The following is a 25,535-nucleotide window of genomic DNA, read 5'->3' as shown; positions in this document are numbered from 1 at the left end:
ACAACACATCTTGATGTCAGGTGATTGATGTGTGGGCTGTCCCAGTTGCTTGTGAAAGTTTCTTGCCCAGCACTTTTAAAGTGTCTGACAAACCAGCTGGATGTCACGCACTTGGGAACCAAATTACAAGGGGCTTTGCCAGCCCTGTGTTTTCCAACTACCAAGCATAGGGTTGGCAAAGCAGCCTTCTTCTGTCCTCCCATGGGGAACTTGGTATCACAGTTGATCCATCAAGTTTACACTTCAGCCCTGCGTTTCTGTACAAATCAGGTGCACAAGGAACCAGGTTGCGTAACTGATCACATACGAATCAGCTGTGAAGCAGGTGGCTGTGGTTTGCGGGAAATGGCCTGCAGCTGAGATGTTCCACACCCCTGCATTAATAGGTGGAGAGGTATATTTTTGTCAGCGTTAAGAGGTTAATATCATTGGTGCTAGTCATATACCTTTGAGGGTAGGGAGTTCCACTGACCAGGCACCACCACAGGGGTCTTATTTGTTGTCGGATGAGAAGAACTTTCTCAAATAAATTTTCTGTACAGGCGATGCTTAATCAACATCTGATTTCTTTGCATGGTGTCTGCAATTGTTGATTTAGTCCACAGTTGGTACTGATCAACTTAAGTTAAGTTAACCCACTATAAAGATCAAGTTTGCGCTGTAAGTGACCTTATGGCTGTACAAATAGGACCTCAACAGTTGGTGATATGTGTCACTTCCTGTTATTGTTGTCGTTTAGTCGTTTAGTCGTGTCCGACTCTTCGTGACCCCATGGACCAGAGCACACCAGGCACTCCTGTCTTCCACTGCCTCCCGCAGTTTGGTCAAACTCATGTTCATAGCTTCAAGAACACTGTCCAACCATCTCATCCTCTGTCGTCCCCTTCTCCTTGTGCCCTCAATCTTTCCCAACATCAGGGTCTTTTCTAGGGAGTTTTCTCTTCTCATGATGTGGCCAAAGTATTGGAGCCTCAGCTTCAGGACCTGTCCTTCCAGTGAGCACTCAGGGCTGATTTCCTTAAGAATGGATAGGTTTGATTTTCTTGCAGTCCATGGGACTCTCAAGAGTCTCCTCCAGCACCATAATTCAAAAGCATCAATTCTTTGGTGATCAGCCTTCTTTATGGTCCAGCTCTCACTTCCATACATCACTACTGGAAAAACCATAGCTTTAACTATACAGACCTTTGTCGGCAACGTAATGTCTCTACTTTTTAAGATGATGTCTAGGTTTGTCATTACTTTTTTCCCAAGAAGCGGGCATCTTTTAGTTTCATGACTGCTGTCACCATCTACAGTGATCATGGAGCCCAAGAAAGTAAAATCTCTTCACTGCCTCCATTTCTTCCCCTTCTATTTGCCAGGAGGTGATGGGGCCAGTGGCCATGATCTTAGTTTTTTTATGTTGAGCTTCAGACAATATTTTGTGCCCTCCTCTTTCACCCTCATTAAAAGGTTCTTTAATTCCTCCTCACTTTCTGCCATCAAGGTTGTGTCATCTGCATACCTGAGGCTGTTGATATTTATTCCGGCAATATTAATTCCGGCTTGGGATTCACCCAGTCCAGCCTTTCGCATGATGAAGTCTGCATATAAGTTAGATAGGGACACAATATACAACCTTGTCGTACTCCTTTCCCAAATTTGAACCAATCAGTTATTCCATATCCAGTTCTAAATGTAGCTTCTTGTCCCACATAGAGATTTCTCAGGAGACAGATGAGATGATCAGGCACTCCCATTTCTTTAAGAAATTGCCATAGTTTGCTGTTTCCTGTTATTAGAATGATTAATTTGATGCCGTGTACAAATCATTAATTTTACATGGGATAGATTCTGCCCAGAACTGTTAACTGTATTAATGTGTGACGGGCATATTTGACCTAATTTCATCCCAAATGGAAAGCACCTTAGATAGATTTGCTCCATTAAGTTTTGTAAAGTTTTGTTAGCATCATAACAGAGATAGGAGCTTGTGTCCAGACCTGACTTTCATATGCAAGGTACTGTGTTAGTCCAATATTTTTTCCCCCTACTAGAGGATTTTATTCAAATGCAGACAACTGCCTAATTCATTTTGTAAATGTTATAATTAAATAAATCTGTGGCAGAGGGCCCAGATCTTGAAAATGGCTGAATGAAACTTGCAGTATTAATTTCTGTGTTCAGGCAGCAAACAGGTTAAGCTTGCTTAGAAAATTCTGTGCAGAGGTTTAAAGGTGCTTTGTTGAAACATGATGAACATCAGCAAAACCTTTTTTCTCTTTAAACGATCACACATACAGGAAATAAATTTAGATGATTAAGTGGGGAACACAATATTTGGACACTTTCTAAAATTTGAAGCGTTTTTTTAAAAAAGTTTAAAGTTATGTGGGTTTTTTAATTCTTTCTGAAATCTGACAGAAGCTGCTTTGGGCTTCTTTTTCCACACTTACACAGACACTTCTGTGCTTTTTACAGTTCCAGTCTCCTGCTTATGGCACGTTTTAGCAGGAAGGCATTGGTTCACGGTAGTATGTAAAAAAATTGGCTATCTCATGCTAGCTCCACTGAAGGCTATCAAAGTTCCATTATTTTACTGAAGATGTTGTTATCAATGCATCTGGGCACTTGAGCAGAAACTGGGGCACACTTAATCATGCAGCCTTTTTATTTTAACCATCTAAATTATGAAGAAGAAGAAGAGGAAGAGTTTGGATTTGATATCCCGCCTTTCACTCCCTTTAAGGAGTCTCAAAGCGGCTAACATTCTCCTTTCCCTTCCTCCCCCACAACAAACACTCTGTGAGGTGAGTGGGGCTGAGAGACTTCACAGAAGTGTGACTGGCCCAAGGTCACCCAGCAGCTGCATGTGGAGGAGCGGAGACGCGAACCCGGTTCCTCAGATTACGAGACTACCGCTCTTAACCACTACACCACACTGGCTCTCAACTACTGAATATTGGATTGCTTGCTCTCTCTCTCTCTCACACACACACACACACACTAGATGGGGAACCTCAGGCCCAGGGACTGAATGTGGCCCTGGTCCTTGTAAGTCTCTCCATGCCACATTCCTTACCAGCCTTGTTTTGTAACCTTCAGTGTTATTGCCTGACTGTAAGGTGTCCTTGAACTTTGTTAATGCCTCTTACTTGCATGGATGGGCGATCGAGAAGGGGTGTGGTGAGCATGTACTAGCTATAGCCTACTGTATAAAGGTAACATTGTCGTTTCTTTTTCCATCCACTTCTACCTCTGGCCCTTCCCTTCACTAGTATGTGGCCCCTGGAAGATTTCCAAGAAGGGAATGCATCCTTCCCTTCCACAATGTGTAAAAAGGTTCCACACTGTGGCCCCACCAGTATTTCCCATTCCAGGAGTCAGCTTGTTCTCCAGCCAGAGTGTGGAATCTTTGTCCCTTCCTCCATATGCAGTGGGAGTAATTCATATTTCCCTGTGTAGTCTTGCATTTCCAGCAGTTTTCCCACTGCAGCTTCATGTTCTGGATGGTAAACTCCATTAAGCATCCTTGGCATGTGCTCAGTCTATAAAATGAAGTCAGTCTTGGCCACTGCTTCAACTGTTTTACTAGGATCATTTCAGGGCTGTGGAATCCCTAGCAGTCTACAAGCGAGATCAGCCAGGTGTTTCTAATTCTCATACTGAGTTTTAGAAACTCTATGTGGGTGAAAGAACAAGCAAATTGATAGAGAAATTCTGTTCTTTTTGATTAGTATTTTTGGCAGGACTGGAACATTTTTTTGGGCTTTAAATGCTGATTTTCTCAAATAGAGTAGGTTAGACAAAATATTAAATGCTAGTCAGGATTCAACAAATTTTGATTGGCCAGCCATTATTTGTCCTAATCACAAATATTGTCCATCTCCTGCCTATGCTCCCTTTTTCCTCTGTGGCATTTGCATAGCCTCCTGATGGCTATAATTGTGAGTGGGAGGGAAGCAGAGTTCTGTTTGAAGAGTATCTCAACATGCACATGTTCTGTTGGAGAGCGTCACAGAGTTGTAACGAGGAATTTAAGCTTAGGCTGGCTGCAATAAATATTTTCATGTACTTTTCTGATCATATTATTGTTGTATGTCTATGGCTGTGTCTTCTTTCCCTCACCTCAGGGGTGGAGAACCTGTGGCCTTCCAGATCTCATTGAACCACAACTCCTGTCATCCTTCACAATTAGCTGGGCTGATGGGATTTGGAATTCATAAAAAATTTTAGAGGGCCAACATTTGCCATTCTTGCCTACTGTAACCTTATCTTACCTAGGTAAGTTCATGGGCCAATCCAATGCCAAATGCTGAACTGAGATGCCATATCTGTTTCCAGCATTGGAGGACACCCATCACCAAGCTACCAAACCAGGTGGACAAGTTGACAGTAATGTTCCAGTTATCCTTTAAAACTAAGCACCAGCGCTTAAAGAAGAGATAGAAGGAAAATATGCCATCATCCATTCTCTCCCAACACATGCAACATATCCCCCACTCCCACCTTTGAAATTATCCTGAAGAACAGCTAATGCCCTTCTGTGGACATTCAGTTTCTGTTCCCTACCTACTGTAGGTAATTATTACTGCTCAGTTGCTTAAGCACTCTTAAGTAATGACAGGTGCTTGTGTTGTACCATGTAGAATGATTCTTATGAAAGATTAAAAGCCCACAGGTGTTCATGCATAGCTCATGTGTTGTATACTGGCACCATGTAATTAAATGTAATTGCTGAACATTCTAAGCTAGATCTAGATATTTTTAAATAATGAACTGCAACTCAGTGTTGCTAAGCTTGCTCACTTATGAGCAATATAACAAATCCCATATTACTTGTGAATGTAGGACAGGACCATTTATTTTTCAGTTGTAATGATCTTATTTGTTAGTATTGCTTTTTGATCTTATCTAAGTAAATTATCACTTATTGTTTAGAGAAAGTATGCCTCCACTCCTCATTCATTCCTTGGTCTTTTCAGCCCACGAAATGATTTGCCATGTTTTTAAACTTCTCATTAAAAAGGACTAATGCTATTGATTGGGGGGTTGCTTTTTAAACCAGGCCCCTTACTTACCTGGGATCCATTAATAGGCTATACCAGCGACCTTGATAAACTAACATCATATCTTGAAAGCAGAGAATGTTATACATGAACTAAAGTGTTGAGATGATCTGCCCCTCAATTAATTCTGTGGAAAATAACACTGGTTTTGCTGTCTTGTTTAGAATTTGTTTCCTACATACTTTACACATAGACTTAATTTTTTACATATTTCACATAGAGGAAACTATGTTTTAACGTATGTTGAACTTCATGTGATTTTAAACATCTTTAAAGCTCTACAAATTATGGTGATGTTGTCCTGGACTTACTGACCTTTGTTCAAGCTTTACTACTGATCTTATGTGGTGGTTAGATTTTATTATGAAACGCTGAAACAAACAAAAACAACAACAACAACAACAACAAAAAAGGGTGCAAGTAAGAGCCAGATAGTATTTAACACAATCTGGAGAGAGTGAGCAAACACTTCAGCTTGTGCAGAGCTTCTCCTTTCAATGTTATATAATTAATTGCACATCTTTATGAAATGTTGTCCTTCATGGAGATTTTCCGGGTTTACAATGTGAACTGGTGGCATCTTGTATGCTCTCTTCTGCATTTTAGGAAAAAGAATTCCAGTATGAAACTTAAACCTCCCATTTGCAAGACGACAGCTGAAAACATAGAACCCCTTTGAACAGTCATAATAAAGGAGACAGATAAATGTTTGTGCTTTTTCAACTGTTCCTATCCCATTGCAAAATAAGTAGCTGTTTTAGGTTTCTGGTTTTGTTTTAAAGTTAACGTTTAGAGACAGGTGGTGTTAAAATAATGCAGAGACATAATACCAGTAAGGCATAAAGTACCAGATTAAATACAGCTGCTAATCTCAAATACGCTGGTTTTTTAAGTACGGTAAAAATGAAGACCCTTTGATACCAGGCTTATCTGTGATTGCCCAGGGTGGTTGACTGGCTTTAATTTCAGTCTCCTTGGTGGGATGTTCAGTGCAGTCAAAAGAGAGGTCAGGATATAGTGGTAGATCTCTGGCTGATTTGCAGTAGATCACTGAGGATTTCTGACTCCTACTTTAATGATAGCAAACCACCACCACCCCCGTCCCCATAAGGCTGCTGAAACTAAGCAAGCTTGAGAGGAAGTGAAGAATGGTTTTTTTGTGCGAAAGGACTGTGAGCTCACATCTGGAACTGAGAACAAATTCCCGGGCTGAGATACACACAAGAGGTGTCCTGTTCCTTAATTCTTAGTACACACCCACCCAGCCCCTTCCTATGCCACTTGGATACAGCTGGTGGACCCTTGGTTTTCTAGGGAAAAGACAAGTAGATCCCTTAAACTTGAAGTTTACCCACCCCTTCCTTTGTGCATTCTTAAACAACACAGTGATAAACCCCCCACAAAAATTATTGGATGAAAGATGTGAGTTCTTATTACTTAAAAGAAAGTAGTCTTCCAGCATTCCTAGAATCAGGAGCAAGGCAAATAATTTGCCAAACCATATAGTTTCAGGGAGTGTCCACCAAAGTGCACTCTTAATTTGTCGGATCAAGATAGCTGTTCCTGCGGTTGTTCTTCAGTTGTGTCGAGTTTGGTTGTATGAGATGTGGGTGCATCAGCACTGCTGCACCTTATACCATCCCAAGATAATTTGAATTATTTGCCACTTGAACCCAATCTTGCTCTAGCTACTGCTTTGTAGTTGGGGAATATGTAGGATGTGAAGCTAGAGAAAGTCAGGCAACAGCACTTCTCAAAAGGGTGTGAACAAGTTGTACCTGATACAGTTGCTGGTGTGCTTGTTGCATTTGATGGCAGTTGCTACCAGTATTTGGTTTGTGAACCCTGGAAAGAAAACGTGTCTCTGACATTTTGCTTCCAAAGTGTCAGTTGTCATTAGATTCACCAACCCACTTGTGGATAAGTTTTCCCCTCCCATGTTCAGTGTAAGCCAGAAGGTAACAGCTGGCACTTTCAGCAGTAAGGCAGGCCAACCAGTGTCAGCTATACTGTTAGTTCCAGCTTTAGCTGTCAAGACCAAAGATAGGATTCACACATATCTCCACCTCCCACTTACAAAATGGAGGTGCTGCTGCCTGCTTCACTTTCTTTCTTGAAATTGCACAGAGAAGGCAGAATATCCTCAGAACCATACTAGAGGGTCCTCAGGGCTGATGTAAGCTCAAGTGGGGGGGGGTATTTGAATCCCTGCTAAATTTGCCCGTCTGCCCTCTGACGAAGAAATGACCAGTCCATAATTTTAATGGTAGGTTTATGGTAGCTGTGAGAGACAGAATAACAACAGGAAAACCCCCAGAAACCCAGAAGACATTTTGTTCATTGGTCGATCCAGGATGTGCCTCTGTTTCAATTCAGGCTCATTGATGTTGGACCATCACATGAATAACAGCATGTTAGGCACATGATGTTGCTTGCCTTGAACCTCTGTATATTTTACTATCCACATCAATTCTAGTTTATTCCCACAGTAAGGCAGCTGCCATTTTCAGATGCTGATAAAAGAGCTTCTTGTTCTCTCTACTGTTGCCCTGGGGAACCCTTTAATGGAAGCCTGAATTAATTTTGAGGCTGTGTTCTAACATTTGCTCTAGGTGGTTGATTATATAGTTAATTGTACTTGGTTTAATAAAAGAAACAAGTAATTTAAAAGATAAGACTCTCCTGATTACCTTTTTTATTGCCAACAATGTATTTTGTTCAATCAAGAAATTTATTTAAAATTGTTAGGATTTTTTATGGTCTGTGTTTAAGGGAATAGATTTATAAGATGAGTGAGTGAATAATATTTCATTAGGCAAGGTACCTAGAATCAGGTCAGTGAATAGTATTAGCTTCTCTCGTGCCTCTGAGGTATTCCTATTAAAACTGCTACCATGACTCAATGTTGTGTGAACTGTCGCCTATTAATTTGAACCTTAAATCTCACAAACCAATCCTTTCAAAGTAGCTTTTCTTGAACCATGTGATAAAATGGTATTTCAAACTACTTGCTCAATGGCGAGTATGGCCCACCAACCATTTACCAATGGACTAGCTCCACCATTTCACTTTCAAATGTTGCTTCCCCTCAATTACACTAAAATTTTGACTTTTTTCTGCTGCTCTGTGGAATTATAGAGTGCCTTTTTACAATTATTCTGCTAAGCAGTTTTGTACTGTTTCTGTGAGCAAGCTGTTTCTGTTCCACTCAAACTGGGACTGCATTCCAGTCTCCTGTGTGAGTTAGACATAGACTACAAAGGGTTTATGGAACCATCTACTTGAGGAAGCAATGCAGCCTGGTGAGTGAAATTGCGTGTTCATGGCACTTGGAGGGAAGAGCTGAGTTGTGGCTTTAGTTGCACTTAGAACCATAGAATTGTAGAGGTGAATGAGACAACAAGGATTGTCCAGTGCAACCCCCTGCAATGCAGGAATCTTTTGCCCACAGGGGCTCAAACCCACAATCCTGAGATTTAGAGTCTCATGCTCTACCAACTGAGCTATCCCTCATGGACCTTTACTTAATGGGTTAAGTGTGTCGTAAATATGCTAAGAGTACAGCTTGTCAAGGAACTGGTCACCTTTTAAAAAAATTGATTGAAACTGGTTGTTGCCTGAGACCATTAAGTAAACGATGAAGTTGCTATAAGCTTATTAATTGGTCATTCTGACATGAGGAAGGATCAGTTTATATAACATTACAGAGGATTGCAGCTCCTATAATAGAAGTATAAAAGTCATGTGTGCAAGGCAGACTGTGGTGATCAGGGCGGATTTTGGCACTGCTTTATATGAGGTTAGGCATCCCTACAATAAAAATTGTGCATCCCTCACAACTGATGATGCCCTGCATGTGTTTTGCCTTTGAGGCTCTGGTGCTTTTTGTACCAAATTTTCAAAAGTAAAATATGACTCTGGCTCTATGGCTGTGACATAAAATTCCCAAACGTTATAAGGATAGGTAAGGCAAGTAAGGTAATGTGTCTTCCTCCTCTCTCCTTTCTCTGTCGTTTCTTTCGGTTGCCTTTCTCGTTCTGCACCCACGCTAGAATCTTGGTGTACAGCCAGTCCCAATCAAAGTTAGCCCAAACAATCCAATTTGTAAACCCAGTGAGCTCTCCAGCTGCTCATTTATTTGTTGAAAATCAGGGCCAAACCTGCCACTTCAGATACTTTCTTGTTTGCTGTTCAGAAGTTATTTGCAATATTTGGCAAAGTATCCTCCATTCTTTTCTGAATAAACTCCTTTGGAACTCTAGATGCACTCTAAACATAGTGTTACAAAAGCCAAAATAAATGTCTCTTCTGGCTGATGAGCACCAGACAACTTATTCTGTTTGCTGATATGTCAAATTCTATCAGGCAACTTTAATACCTTTATATCTAAAGTATGAAACTGGCAGTAATATGGCAGATGGTATGTGTTTGTTTGAACCAGGCAGCTAGATAATTTGATTCCGTGTATGTAACTAGAGATTTTGGGGGGGGGGAAATGGTTTATTCCTTTGGATTTTATAATAAATACCACTGCTTCTGTGACAACTTGTTAAAACAAAACCGTCCTAAAGTAAGAAAACTGAATTCTGGTAGTAAAGATGACGCTGCCATGGCCAATTCAAACTCCATTCTTCACAACAATAATTTTGTTTTGTACCACCCTATAAAAACATGGGAATAAATAACTCTTGTACAATATACACATCCACCATAGTAATGTGAAAGGAGAAAGTGCAATAGAGGTATAGGTTAAGAAGTGAGCAGATGAGAGTAGATAAGAATTTAAAAAAATAAAATAGAAATAACTTTAAGTGGATTTGATTCTAGCCAAACTTAGCATGTTCTCTCTTTTAAGATTGAAGCAAAGCAAGTGCATGGTTTTTGAGAAACATTTCACACCCAAAAGTAAATATTTTTGAAATGCTCTGGGTCATCATCCTTTTTCCTTTGTCTTCTCCACTTCAGCTGCTCTAACCAGACCTCTGATAGAGCAGGTAATGGTTCTGTATAAAGAAAAATACTCTGCAGAGTTGTGCTTTCAGCAAGCTGTAAGAGGAAACAAACAAATTGCTCAGCATACCTATCATGTAAGCACTTGCCTGCATTTGTTCATGGGCTGAAATTGAAATCTGCTTAAAACTATTACCTTGAGGACTTTTTTTATAGGTTTTGCAGGAACGTATGACTGTGGTAGAGCTGAGGCATGTTCCTGCTATTCTTGTCAGCTGTCCCAGAAGCCTCATTTGCCGGAGGGGTTTTATTTTATCAGGTCTGAATGCATTCATTGATAGTTGTGCTTTTCTCTCTCTCAAGCAGACAGTATGCTTGAATGCTGGGTGGTCACATTTGATTTTTTTATTTTTTTACTACTGCTAGTAGTACAAGAGTAGCTTTAATAGAATGCATAGAGTTTATGTGCACACTTGTTGTGACTACTGCCCAAAGAATACAAAGGGTGTTGTAGTTCTGTGAAGGGGCAGAGAGTCCATATAGGCTTAAAACTTGGGTACCCATTTAAGAAGTAAAGGATGCATTTAACCACACATTTTTACCCCACTTCTGCATCTGATGATGTTTGCCACTTGGCAGGAAGATACAAACAAGTTACCCAAGGATGAGTGAAATGTTTGGGCTCCAAGTGTCTTCTCCATGTATTTATATACTACGTTTATATCTACCTTTCCTCGGAGGAGCTTGGGTACATGGTTCTCTTCGTATTTTCCCCTCTCAAATCCACCTGTGATCTGTAAGAAATGGTGACTGCCCCAAGGTCATCCAGTGAGCTTATTGGCTAAGTGAGGATTTGAACCCTGGTCTCACAGGTCCTACTCCAGCATTTGAACCACTACACCACACTTGTCTTTCCACACCACACTGACTCTAGCCTGTTCCCATATGATAGTGGGAACCAGCTTGTTTTCTGTTACGGGTGTGCTGAGTGCTGAGGTTTGAAAGAATTTGCTGAAATAACGAATTAAACTAGAATACAAAAAGGGAGGTGTAAGCAAATGAAAATTGTAATTTGAGACTTGTTTTTTTAAAAAAAGTTTTTTATTTCTTTCTTTACTGTTTTCTTTTTTGGGTTAGGGTTGGGCTTTTTTATATGTATTGATGAAACTTTGAATAAATATCATTTGAAAAAAAATGAAAGCACCTTTTCATTGTGTCAGCTATGCCATGCCCTTTTCCAGGATACTCCATTCGGTTACCCCTCAGTTTTCCCCCACCTCCCCAATATTCCATGCCCACTGAGCATGCTCAGTTCTTATTAGGTGGTTCTGTTTGGTATTTTTGGGCTTCCCCAAACCTGCTGATACATTCCTGCTGCTGTCTTATCTTTATAAACACTGGTACAGTGGTACCTCGGGTTACAAACACTTTGGGTTACAGACTCCGCTAACCCGGAAGTAGTACCTCGGGTTAAGAACTTTACTTCAGGATGACAACAGAAATCGTGTTCTGGCGGCGCGGTGGCAGCGGGAGGCCCCATTAGCTGAAGTGGTACCTCAGGTTAAGAATAGTTTCAGGTTAAGAACAGACCTCCGGAATGAATTAGGTTCGTAACCAGAGGTACCACTGTACATGGAGAATGAGTTTGGCTATTGGTATATATATCTGCAGCATGAATTTTAATACAGGCATGACCTTTAATACAGGTTTAAATATTTAATAGGAAAAATTGATTTTGTGTAATATACTAGATTCTCTCTTGAAACAATTTTCACACTATCAAGTTTTGAAACATTTAGCTTTCATTTCTTTTCCCCATGTGACCTTTTTATTCTCACAGTAGACTTAATTCGATTTGTGTTCTAGAAACGCTACTTAATTGGCACATTTTGTTCACACAGCAATGCTTTTTCTTCTCCTGTTTTTTCTAGGGATATCAGTATGAACAATATAACAAGGTTACCAGAAGATGCATTCAAGAATTTTCCTTACCTTGAAGAGTTGTGAGTATTGAATCTGACTTGCTTTTGTGGCATGGGGAGTGAGTAAATGCTGCCTGAGAAATGCATGTAAAAGTAAATAGTGATATGTGAATCAACTGGGAACAAAGAAGGCATTGTACTTAGTAGTTTTAAAAAATCCTATATGTGCTTCAAAGCCAGGATGCTATTTACATGGAACCTTTTTTATAGTAATTATTTTAATTGTGATTGCAGTGATGACATAGGCTTAATTACAGTGCTATCCAAAGATAACACAGGGACTGTGCAATTACCACTGTTTTAAATGGAGCTATGCTAGACTGATTGCATAGCTTTTATAAAATGTGCTATAGTTACTGTGGTTCCCATCAGCCTAGGTTGGAACAAGTTCTGTGTGTGTGTGTGTGTGTGTGTGTGTGGTGTGTAAAGGTTGGGAAGTGTTGAGAAAGTGAGACTTTGTGAGAAACAACCAGATGTGTTCATTAAATGCATCCCATTTCCTTAAATGTTTCATGTGAAAGTGTATTCTTCACTCATGGCCCCAACCGAACATAAATGAGAAGGGGTTTGAGAACGTGGACATGAACGTGGACAGAACAGGCAATGAAGTAGCAAGAAAAAAAATGCTTAAAGTAGAAAACCCTGTGACATATTGTATCTTCTTTCACTCCATTAAAATACAGCTCCCTTTTTAATAATTCCTCAACAGTGGTGTAGCACACTCAAAGCATACTGAGAGTGCTTTTTTCTTTTTCTTTTTAAAGACAAATTTAAGTTCAAAACCCTCAACGAATAGCTTGGGAATCTCTCAGGGATTAGGGTAGTGCCTATATTCTTTTTCAGGCAGATGTGGTTAGCTTGTGCCCCTTCAGTCATTGTTGGGCTTGCTGGCTGGGGCTGATGGGAGATGGAGTCCAGCAACTTCTTGAGTTCTCCATCTGGAGGTCCAAAGGTTACCTACCCTGTTTTAAACGATTGCTCAAATATGACCCAGTAGAACAGTTGCATGCAAGTTTATAGAATATTAATAGCACTACAACTTGATTCAGAATAATGCCATTTAATGCAAAAATCTTAAATATTGGTCGTAGCTGCTACTGTTTAATTGTAAACAGCCTCAAAATAAAATGGACAAGGGTGGTAATTGGCTACGTGAGAATGTGAGCAGGGAGATCCTTGATGCAAACATTGCTTTGGCAATGATTCGCAAGGTGGGTGGCCATAGACAAGCCATTGTCTTCAGTCCTAGTCCCTGTCCCATAATATAGAGGAGATGATACTCCTTGCAGAGTGTTGCAACATACCATGGAAAATAATAATAATATGTAGAACACTTCAAACATCCTAACAGCACTATATAATTGCTAAGTTAATAAATAATAGACATTTATTAATATTAAAGGAGGCAAGTTATACCAGGTGCTTTATATAATAGATTGAAATCTGTGTTGCCTGTTTTATTTTATATATAAATATTTCTATATAAATATTTGCTGTATAGTATGTTGGTGTCCATCTCCTCAGGTGTTTCTATATGTTTAAAATAAATAAGCAACTCTTTGAATGATTTGCATTCATCTCTCCCCACCCCCAACTCTGCCTATAAGTACAAAGCAATAAAACCAAACTATGTGGGTGTTTCAGTCTTTATGTAACTTCTGTAAACTTGGGGTGTGTCTTGAGATGAGGAGCCGAAAGGCAGAACCTTTAGCCACTATATACTTGGAACTCCATTGCACAATACCCAAAGTATCTTTATTGCAAACTGTAATGATAGTGCTTAGGAAGAAGAAGAAGAAAAAGCATAGAAAAGTTTTCCATTTTATTATGGGACTGAGAAATCCTGATTTAATTTATTACTTGCCTTTCTGTTGCAACATTTTAACATATTTCTGTTCCCTTGCTACAAAAATGAAAAGAATTTAAGGTGTGTCTTTTTCATCATGCACATTATCAAGCTCGAAAAGCTACACAAGAGAAAAGAAACATACTCATACTCTGTATCCAAGTATACAAATGTGTGAATAATGTCACCGTGACCTGGTTCACACATAAAGCGAAGCTAAACTACGGCTTAGCGCAAACGTGTGGGTTCCTGGAGAGGAGATAATGGTTGCTGCAGTCCTCTCTGTTTGTTGTACTGCTGTGAGCTAATACATGGGTCATAGCCACATCATACATTTAAATCGCTCTTGTACTACTGTAGCACTCATGGCTCCCACCAAAAATATTGTAAACTGTAGTTTGTTAAGGGGGCTAGGAATTATAGTTCTATGAGGGCTCTTAACAACTCTCAGCACCCTAATAGGTTCCCAGGGTTCTTTGGGGAAAGCCATGACAGTCAAAGTGGTATAAGAGTGACCCTGGCTTAGTGTGCTGTCCAAATCCAGGCTTGTGATTTGTCTTGCTACAAACAAGCAATGGGTGTATCCAAGGTTTGTTCCTTGAGTTTACAGCTCATGGTTTGTCTTGCTATGACTGCAGTCTTAAGCATAGTTTCCTAGGTGCAAACTCTTATTCCATTGGGCGATCCTTTCTTCTGACTGCAGGTTCAATTAGTAAAACACAATGTGACCTTTAGCAAAAGGTTTTCAGGAAGCTGAAATGCATCCTTTAGCCTTTAAAAAATATTTCAAAGAAATGTTGCCATTTAAACTGCTAGCATGATGAAGACCCATCAAAGGAAGAAGTGTCTAGCCTCTGCTTGGTTATTTCCTCCTTCTCTGACTTCCTATTTGCTAACCTGTCTCAGTAGCAAAACTTGAAAGTGTCATTATCACCTCAGTCACTTGCCAGATCAAGGAGTGTCTGTTAGTTAGTTACCCTAGTGCTTTGACACATGTCATAATTTCTCCTCAGAAAAAAAAGTTCTGTGCTCCCCATTCCTGTTTTTGCTCCACAATGCCATTGCTTCAACTACCAGATGTTTCAACAGTGCTGATTTCTTTAAGTGTTGTTGCTGCATTTTTATTTGGGGTTTTTTTTAGGAGTGGTGGGGGAGATGTGTAAATAGTCAGTGGGTGGCATTGCACTTAATTGGGTCTGGGTGGAGTCAGGAATTTCCTGCTAATATTTTCTACTTCTTAGAAAAAAAGCAAGGAAGTTCTTAGCAGACTTCTTCACTGGTCCTCTTAAGTCTTCTGTGACAACAGCTATTTTCTTCCCAGTGAGTAGTATTTCTCCAGTGTGGGAATTAGGAGGGAAGAATCTGAAATCCCCAGAAGCACAGAAACTAAAAAACTCACCAGCCTACTTCGTCCAAACTCTCTGATACAAAAAGGTTCCACCCACGAACAAGAGCCTCAAGGAAAGCAGCACAAAATAGCAGACATACTTCAACTACAAATTTTGTTGACCTTTTTTTGATGCAGTGTGCTCTATTTTTCTGACTTGGATTAGCAGGCAAACCTGAAACACCCTCTGCTAGCTGTAGTGAAAATTTTGTTGTTTAGTCGTGTCTGACACTTCATGACCCCATGGACCAGAGCACGCCAGGCACTCCTGTCTTCCACTGCCTCCCGCAGTAATGAAAATAGGATGCATTTATTACGACAAAGAGTTACAATTTGTTGAGTTGCAACATCCAGTCCTCCTATGATACATTGGAATGGCTGCATGGTCATTTTAGGGCATTTGCTTACACTGCTGGATAAATTTAAGTCTCATTTACAAAACAAAATGCATGAAAACAAATGCTACTGGGCATTGCAAATCTTACTACAACTGAATTGAAAAGGCTCTAGGCCTTTCAGTTCCCTGATGGTGTTAAAAATAAGTAGAGAACACTTTCATAAAAGGAATGTAAGCCAGTGCTCCCCCCCCCCAGTTAATAGACTTGGGATGCAATCCAAAAACCCAATCCTACATGCTAGGGTGGTATAGTGGTTTCCTTTCACCCAACTTGGAACAGATTCACCAGCCTCCTCTGCTGAGTGACACCAGCACAGACATCTCTGTTCTACCACTGAAAGTGGACAGAAGTACAGTGGTGCCTCGCAAGACGAAATTAATTCGTTCTGCGAGTCTTTTCGTCTTGCGATGTTTTTCGTCTTGCGAAGCACGGTCCGTCGCAACTGCGCCTCTTCAAGCGGCTTTAAGAAAAAAGCGAACAAACTCGCAAGACGTTTTCGTCTTGCGAAGCAAGCCCATAGGGAAATTCGTCTTGCGAAGCAGCTCAAAAACCGCAAAACCCTTTCGTCTAGCGAGTTTTTCGTCTTGCGAGGCATTCGTCTTGCGGGGCACCACTGTATTACTGGTGGGAAGTCTGCAGAAAGCCCACACATTGGGTGTTCTAGGGGAAGGGATTATCTGATCTGCAATCCAATGGACCCTGAGCCAGCCCCATTGTGATGCCAACTCTTAGACAGGTATAGCTCAGAGCAGGCTTTTGCCTGCCTCTGTCTTGACCTGCATGAATTACAGGGTGGTGGTGCTGACGGTGGCAGCTCCATTACACCCTGCTGCTTACCAACTGGGGATTGTTCTCCATTGGTAAAAATGGATCATGGAGCCTGATCCTGACCAGCTTCAGTCAAAGCTGGAGAGAGATGGCACACAGAAAGCTCATCTCTAAACTGCTTACTTTAAAAATGAGTTATAGGAGAAGTGAGTTGATGGGGCAGAGGACTCAGTATCCTAAACAGAAGGAAGAAAATGAAGTGTGTGAGTTTGCAGGAGAAGGCTGCTAAGACCTTTCAGGTGGTAGATAAATAAATGATTAAGTTAATTTGGAACATGCAGAAAATGTAAAAAATAAATTCAAGGAACTGCAGAAAAGGGGAATGAAGTCAAGTTTAGAAATGTTAAAATGATTGTAAAATTATTGAAGTGTATAAAATTGAAAATCATACATAAAAATAAAAAAAATCCTCTCAGGTGTGTACACCTCGGGTTACATACGCTTCAGGTTACACACGCTTCAGGTTACAGACTCCACTAACCCAGAAAGTACCTTGGGTTAAGAACTTTGCTTCAGGATGAGTACAGAAATTGTGCTCTGGCGGCAGCAGGAGGCCCCATTAGCTAAAGTGGTGCTTCAGGTTAAGAACAGTTTCAGGTTAAGAACAGACCTCCGGAATGAATTAGGTTTGTAACCAGAGGTACCACTGTACATGGAGAATGAGTTTGGCTATTGGTATATATATTAAGTACTTAACCTGAGGTACCACTGTATTGGTAATTAAGATGAAATTCCTACCTGCTTCACTTTCCACTGAAGGAGATTGGAGTCTGTTACAAGAAAGGGATTTCTTAACTAGGCAGGAGGAGAAGTTTTTTTTTTAAAAAGGGGGGAGAAACAAAAGGGTGGGGGACTGGCACCTTCATTAGAAAGGGCAATTTTAAGTTATGCACATTCATTTAAAAAACCCAACATCCAAAAAGAAAATTAATGTCCAAAGCTGAATTAAGATAGATGAGACAGAAGGGATCTATATTAAACTGTGTCCAGGTGTTTCATGCTACCTGACTTGGTAAGCATTATTTTGCTTCTGTTGGGTCACACAGGAGCCTTTTAGTATGCCACAAACTAAAGCAGGCATGCTTCACATTCTAATATATATGTCTTTGTTTTCTATGGTTCATTTTGGCCTCTCCATGCCAGGTTACTATAATTAGCTTGTTTAATCTCCCCTCCTCCCCCATGGCCTTTTGCAAAGTTTGCTGTTTACATGATGGTGACTTCTAATTATCACAAGGGCAGCCATAAATATGAGTGTCTCAGTTTATACACAGATGAAAAGCAGGACATGGATTTGTATTATTCACTGCTCTGTTTTGCACTTAACAACTTTTAATTTTCTACGCCATCTCCATAGGAATCTTACAGTACTTAGGAATATAGTCGAAATTTTCTTGTCTTTCTCTATAACAGATACTTGTGTGAAAGTACCGTATTTTTTGCACCATAACACTCATTTTTTTCCTCCTAGAAAGTAAGGGGAAATGTCTGTGCGTGTTATGGAGGGAATGCCTACGAGTGGGGGGGGGGATCTGCTGCAGTCATGAGCAGAGGATCCATGGTTCCGCTTCCTTCCCTCCTCCATGGCTCGCTTTGAAACAGCAAAGCGGGAGAAGAGCCACTGAGTGGGGAGGAGAGAGGGACAGAGAGCCTGCTTCTTTAAAGGAGCAAAGCGGGAGAGGAGAGGAGCCGCTTACATGAGTGTCCGGTTGGTTCCAACCGGACACTCATGTAAGCGGCTCCTCTCCTCTCCCGCTTTGCTCCTTTAAAGCAAGCAGGCTCTCTGTCCCTCTCTCCTCCCCACTCAGCTCGCTAAATAGCAGCAAAGTTTTTCAGTTTGCTAAGCTGGGGGTGAGCGGGGAGGAGGGAGAAAAGCAGAGCCTGCTTGCTTTAAAGGAGCAAAGCGGAGAGGAGAGGAGCCTTCTCCCCTTATACCCCTCTTCATTATTAGCAGCATCCTTCTCCACCCACCCCACGCATGCTCTCCCTTGAGTGCTTTTCCTTCCCTCCCTACTTAAAACGTGGTTACAAAGCACAGATCCACATGGATCCTTAGGATTTTTGCATCAGATCACATAGCATGTCCATGGCTACACCTTGCACCAAAAAAATCATGCACCCACTATTGCCTGGGGCCGCAGTGGTGCAAAAACGTGGTTACAAAGCATGGATCCACATGGATCCTCAGGATTTTTGCATTGGGCTACTCCAAACTCACTGTCAGATCACATGTCTGTGGCCACAGCATGACCCACAAAAATCATACATCCACTGTTTCGTTTAGAATATTTTTTTTTCTTGTTTTCCTCCTCTAAAAACTATGTGCGTGTTATGGTCGGGTGCGTGTTATAGAGCGAAAAATACAGTAATTTGCAAATGACTGAAATGGAATTGATCAGTCTATAAAGAACAGCTGATCACCAAGGGCTTTGCCAGGTCATTTAATGAGGTGTGCTCTTTAAACAAACATAATATGAATATAAAGGTAAAAGAAGGGTATAGTTCAGTCAAATATGACTGTGGTATGCGGCGCTCATCTCACTTTTCAGGCTGAGGGAGCCAGCGTTTGTCCACAGACAGCTTTCTGGGTCATGTGGCCAGCATGACTAAACCACTACTAGTGCACGGAGGACCGTGACAAGTGCCAGAGCGTACAGAAATGCCATTTACCTTCCTGCCACAGCTGTACCTATTTATCTACTTGCACTGGTATGCTTTCAAACTGCTAGATTGGCAGAAGCTGGGACACAGCAGCAGCAGGTCAGCACCACTGCACTGATTTGAACTGACAACCTTCCAATCAGCAAGCCCAAGAGGCTCAGCGGTTTAGACCACAGTGGTACCTACGTACCTTAATATGAATATGCAACAGCCCTGCATGTGATACAAAAAATAAAATTCTCTTGAGTATTTGCCTCCAATTTACCAGCCTTCCTTACAAAGGAATTTATATTTCTGCACAGGTTGCTGTGTTTCACTAAAAATAGGTATTTTAAAAAGAAATGTAGCTTTGTTGGTCCATTGGAAAACACCCTGAAATCCAGTTGGACAGTACCTTTATTATGCCACATAAGTGTTGCAAGCTTTTGAGTTCTCCAGAACTACTTATTTAGGTAAGATGCTATACAAACTGTGTAAGAGGTGAGGAAAATTTTAAAATAAATAAATACAAAAGATAGGGTGGTGGTGTAACTGGCAGGTCAGCTTCTGTGATGCAGTCTTGCTCCAAGATTCCTTCTTTTTCATATAAAATAATTTATGCTGCCAAGATTTTGAGTTCTGTGTAACTCACAGGCTAGCACAGTAAATGACAGCATCACATCCAAAGCACCATGTCCCATTAACAACACTCAAATATTGGCTATATTAGGTTCCAATGTGATTTAAGTCTTCATGTCCTATCTTCCCCCTTAATTTTTTTTTTATTGGATGTTTTATTTGAAAAAATAATACAGATTTGTGGAATAAATTAACAGGAAACCTGTGTCCCTCAGTCCTAAATTCATTTAGCTAAAAGCACAGAGCAGCTCACAAAAACCAGTAGGGGTGTGTGTACCTACTTGCTACCTGTGATTGTTGTTTCCATAATACCGAGCTTTGGTTTAGAGTTATGTCTGAACCAGACCTCTTTATGCCTATCTCTTTTTAAAAAATGACTCTCCAACCCCTTTGTGGTTGAAACTGTATGAGAAGCTACTCCCTAGAATTGTGTTGATGCCTCATGGGTGGAATGTGCCTTCCCAGAGGGGTTATGCCAGCTGACACTAGGCTTGTATTTAGCACTCTCTTCTCATTAGTTGTTTTTTTTAAAAAAAATATTATGTGTTGATGTTGAACAGTATTGTGTTTGCCTTGTTTCTTGCTTTATTTTTATGCTACTGTGTTTTGGAAGTTACTGAGCTTTTTTCAGTTTGGCCCGAAGTTGTTGTGCGCTTTCTTTTTTGCAAAATCTCAAAAAAAAGAAAAGAAAAAGAAAAAGGAAGTTTTTGAGCTATTTTTAAGAAAATTCACCAAAATCTACACTTCAGACATGGGTTGCCATACATCTGGATTTTCCTGGGCATTCTAGTGATTTCTGCCCAGACACTGTTTCCAGCTGCTGAATCCTGGCTGTGTGGCAGTCCCAATCAGTGCACACCCTGAGGACTTGTGTCTGAGGACTTGTGCTTGTACAATGGAACTTGCTCAGGATTTTTGCTAGGAGAGGGACAGAACCTCAGATTTGTGTTTTTAAAATTGATTTAGGGGGCAGCTGCACCCCTTGGCTGTACCCCTACCTTGCCCCCCCCCTGACATTGTCTTGGGGAACACAGGAGAACCTCCAGAACTGTGCAGGGGAGAAGAGAGGGAGTGTTCCATCTGGAAGCTACAGTGCTTGTGTTAATGTGATGTTCACCATGGGATGTTGAATTCCACTCTTTGTCTCCGCTATCAGCATTAAGGTTTTTAGTTAACTTGCTTAAGACTGATTTCATAACCACTTTTTATGTGTTGCAATGAACATAAATTCATTTTTTCCAGTGGACCTTTCAGAGCATATGGGCTTATGAATAGTTCAAGTTATGTAGGTTTTAGCTCAACAATCTAGGTTTGCCTCAATTTCAACACTTCTTAGCATGTTGTCATAATATTTGGTTTGTGTTGAGCCATTCACAATTATGCTTTTTTCAGTTCGCATGCGTCTTCTGCTTGTTTCACATCGTTGAGCAGATTTGCCCTGAACTTGAGCTTTGCTAACTGTCAGAAAAGTCACGAAGTGGTTCTGCTTCTGCTGCTGGAGCTTCACTAATATGGTTGTCAAGCAAGCCACCCAGAGCACCTTTTGCTATAGGCCTATAAATAGCCTAAGTCAATAAAGTGCCAAGACTATCCCTTTAATCTTTCGTTTAATCTTTGAGGAGATTGGTCAGCCATTCTACTTTCGGGTAGAAAATATTAATTGTTTCTCTATGGGAAAAATGTACAGTCAATCTACTTAAATGTCAGCTGTAGTAAATGTGGTTTTCAAACTTTCCTTGAACTTCAGGCATGATATTTGTACAGCTGCAGAGCTCATGGGCGCTTATAATAGCTATGGAGGAGGGCCATTTCATCCATATGTTCTAGTAAGAGGTCACCATGTTATCCGGTGCAGAGAAATGGACTCTCAGGAGGTTGGTAATCTGTTGAAATAGAAGGAAATGAAGCACGGAGCCCTTTGTGTGACTCTAAAGACATATCACCTGTGTGTGGCATTTTCATTTTCTGCTGTGAACGAAGCAGTTTTGAATTGTTCTGCACTGCAAATCAGTTGAGTAAATAGGACACTTGTGTGTGTGTCTAACTGATCAGAAGAAACAAGCAAATAGACTAGCATACAAAAAAAAGAAGTCATGTTGTATTTCTGAGCTTGGAAGTTTGGCTTGTCTTGTGGATGTCATTCTAACTGCTCTTTTCTCTTTTGACTGGAAATGGAGGTAGAAGGTATAAATGCTTCCCACAGTTGAAACAACCCTACTTATAAAAAACAGGCTTGTTAATGTGAAGGTTACCCTTCCTTCTGAACTTTGGCTTTACTTGGTAGCTTTCATCAGGCAAGGGGTGTGATGTGTTGGAGTGCTGTGGGCCTCAGTTCATATTCTGTTTCCTTAGGCAGAATCAACTGTATACTCCAGATTTCCAAGCCCTGTCTTATCAGAAATGTCTAGCCATAAGACATCTTGAGGTTGTATTGGACCTTCTGATGTCACACAGGTTCTTGCAAGCTTGGGTTAAGGCAGTTGACTGACTCACTAGAGAGAGGCACATAGTTCTGGAGCACACCTGTCAATATCTTTGGTAGAGGCCCAGGAGGAAATCAACAGAGTAAGAATAAATACATAAAGGAGTACAAGTAAGGAATAAAATGAAACTCTACTTGCTGTCCTCAACCCTAGCAAGAGTTTAGGTAGTCAACAGTGATGAGAATATACATGGTGCAACCAAAGTTATGCTTTGTAACATTGTGTAATATGAAATGTGTCTTCTGCTTGGTGTGAATATGTTGGTTGATCTGCTTCAGGAAAAAGTTGTCTTTCCCTTAGCAGGGGAAATCAGTTTTGTACTGCTACCAGTAGTTGTCTCTGGTCATCATGTTCACATTGAAACTTTTTCGGCAAGTAAGAGGAGAAAGAAATCACATTTTTTATAATCACTACTGTCGTTCATGTTCTCTCTCTCTCTCTCTCTCTCTCTCTCTCTCTCTCTCTCGTGTGTGTGTGTTTAGGTAGTCTTTCCTTGGTTTAGTTGATGATATTATTCAGATGGATAGCAGAACTATCTTATTCTGGTGATTGATATTACATAGTTATTCCTTGGTATTTATAGATAGTATCCAATGAATTATTTGAGGTGTGTCCAAGGGAATGCATAGTAGAATGTTTTACTTTTTTCTCACTTAGACAGCAGCCTACCATGCTATATCACAAGCTGCTTTTGGAAGGTTCTCCCAGTTTCAGAATTGGCTTGCTATATCGCATGGAAGACTACTGTTTTGAAAAACCCAAATTAAAGACTGAAAAGAGTGCTGCTTCAACTATATAGTTGCTCCTACTTCTGTATAATTATGCAAATTAAGAAAACCATACTGGTATTTACTTCCTCCCCCAATGCTATTTGGAGTGCAGAATTTGGCATTCTTTGTTCTTTTTTATTCTGGCAATAATGTCTGTAGCCCCTTAGGAATACATTGTAATAATATATTAATATAATAAAAATAACTTTTGTTAAATAGAAATACATTTAAACTCTAATTTTATGCAGTTAGTGTTCCATATCAACACTTTAGCCAAAATCTACTTCGTTATGGTGGTGTGCGACAGTTTTGATTCATGTGTTGTGGTTTCCATATTCAAATATTAAAACAACTTGTGCCAATTAATTTTCCAGAAAATGATGGCAAATAGGTTTATTTGTATGTTGAATTACGAACATTTTTAAGATGGGGGGGCTTGATCATTGAGTTCTTTCTAAAATGCTGGAAGTAGTGGTAATGCAATTTTACAGTGATGATTAGTGTAATTCAACGCACTAATATCTTAATAGATATCATCAGCCAGACAAGGCAGATGTGCTTAGTTTGAGTGTTGAATGCCTAAGACATGCAGAAGTGAATGTCCAATAAAATATCATGCACACCAAATTACAAAAATAAAATAAAAATCATATGGGGAAAAGTAAGAGGGTTTTATTCATATGAATTCTAACCAATCAGCAGAGAATATAAGGTTATAATGCTATACACACTCACCTGGGAGTAATCCCTGCTAAGCACAGGGATATTTAATTCCCAAGTACACAAGTATAGGATCAGGCTGCACTTCTTTGCTTAGAGGGTGTCTGCTGTTCTAGCATTATAGCAGTTAATAAAGACCTGAGCAGGTAAGGGATTCAGTTTACATATTCTGCCAGCTATTTGAAGGCAGGCTAAAATTGCTTCTTTGTATGACAACTCTTTCATTCAGTCAGCATAATGAATAAAATGTAGTAACCTTTTTGTAAAATAACGCGTAAGGGAGCTTGATAGAGGTTTATAAAATCAGGCATGGTGTGGAGGAAGTGGATAAAAATATGTTTGCTTTCCTCCCCTCTCATGTCATAATACTGAAACAAATGAAGCTTGCTATTTCTACCCCTCTTCCTTATTACATATATTTCTTTTGAATACACTGTACTGTTTTCTGAACACACTCATGGGCTAGTTGTCCTCCCATGTGGCTTAGACTGCTAGAGCATCTTAGTTGTTGAGATGCCTGGGAGAGGAAGGAGAGGAGATGGGTTGAAGTTGCTAAGCAGGAGACTTTGAATTTAGCTGGCTGTTTCCCTACTTCCAAGGAGACCAGTGTAAGGCAGTGGGAGTCCTGTGCCCATTGCCCTCAGTAACACATGAGTGGATGGCGGCAGCAGAGGGAACGAGGAATAGGACAGGACCTTGGTGCTACTAAGCTAAGCTACAAAGGTGTTGGAGCAGGGCCTCTATCTCCATTTGTCTAGTCCTCTTTTAAAGCCATCCAAGTTGGTGACTATTACTGCCTCTTGTGTTTATCTAGGCACTGTGCAAATAAATACAGTAGGAGATAAGAGATGACAGGTGAGAACTAAGAAGCATGGAGAGGGGAATATGAAATAAAAAGTCTTCTCTACTTCTGCTTAGACTCTCTGGACGTGGCAAATTCTGCCTAAAATGGGGAGGCTGAGTCTCACTCAGAGAGCCAAAGTCTGTACTTAACTTAAGGAACTATGGCACTCCTTACCACAAGGAAATAATTGTGGTGTAGAATTCAGCCATTTTTTAAGGAGGGGTTAAAATGATGACATTAATTGCTTTCCATTTTGTGTCTGGCTCCATCCTTACACCACCCTTTTGTGAATACTGGGCCTCAGTAACTTTCTGTCCTTTCAAGTGGGACCTGAGGGCAGAAAGCCTTTAAAATTCCCTGAAATGTAGAATTTGTGCCACAGAATGTGCAAAATAACCATAACCTTTCTGATGATGATTTCTAGCCATGATGGCTTTAGTATCAGAGGCAGTGTGCCTCTGTAGGGAAACTGTAACACTGAGAGAATTTCAAATGTGAAAATGTTTTATTTAAAGTGTTTGGTGTGTGTGGCAGGCAGTTTACTTCTAACCTAAGCCTGTGATTTACAGTGTATAGGGGGTTCTTCAGTTGGCCATCTTCCAGGAAGCAGCTAGGCTGACACATTTATTAAAGAAGTAACTGTACAACTTCCACTATTATGACATTTTCAGTAGAATTCAGTTTTTGTATGGATCAGTAGAATCCAAAAAGAGCAATCTGTCATAGGTCCCTTATTGGGACTTCCTATTTAAACTCATTGGTCTTCCAATAGAGTCCAGTGAGATGCTGAAATTCCTTAAGATTAGATGGTTCTAAGGGAATGGAATAATACGGCAGTCACAGCACTCTGAACAGTGTGGTCAGCGTTGTCAAGGCACATGAGCAGGGCCGGCCCATTCATGAGGCAGACTGAGGCAGCCACCGTAGGCAGCAGAATCCAAGGAGCACCTCCATGGGCATCTGCCCACCGCCACTGCTGTTTCACCTTCGGTGGCGA

General features: G+C 40.5%; 1 protein-coding gene across 1 annotated transcript in view; it reads left to right on the top strand.

Annotated features, from left to right (window-relative positions):
- LGR4 (leucine rich repeat containing G protein-coupled receptor 4) overlaps positions 1–25,535 on the top strand; it is an 83,924-nt gene that overhangs the window by 26,779 nt on the left and 31,610 nt on the right. Inside the window, exon 2 of the mRNA XM_081164134.1 lies at positions 11,933–12,004. Coding sequence (XP_081020260.1) covers positions 11,933–12,004 — 72 coding nt within the window. The remainder of the gene's footprint in view (positions 1–11,932; positions 12,005–25,535) is intronic.

Source organism: Podarcis bocagei, assembly GCF_964188305.1.
Source record: "Podarcis bocagei genome assembly, chromosome: 1".
NCBI lineage: Eukaryota > Metazoa > Chordata > Lepidosauria > Squamata > Lacertidae > Podarcis > Podarcis bocagei.
This window is presented reverse-complemented; position numbering and strand designations above follow the sequence as displayed.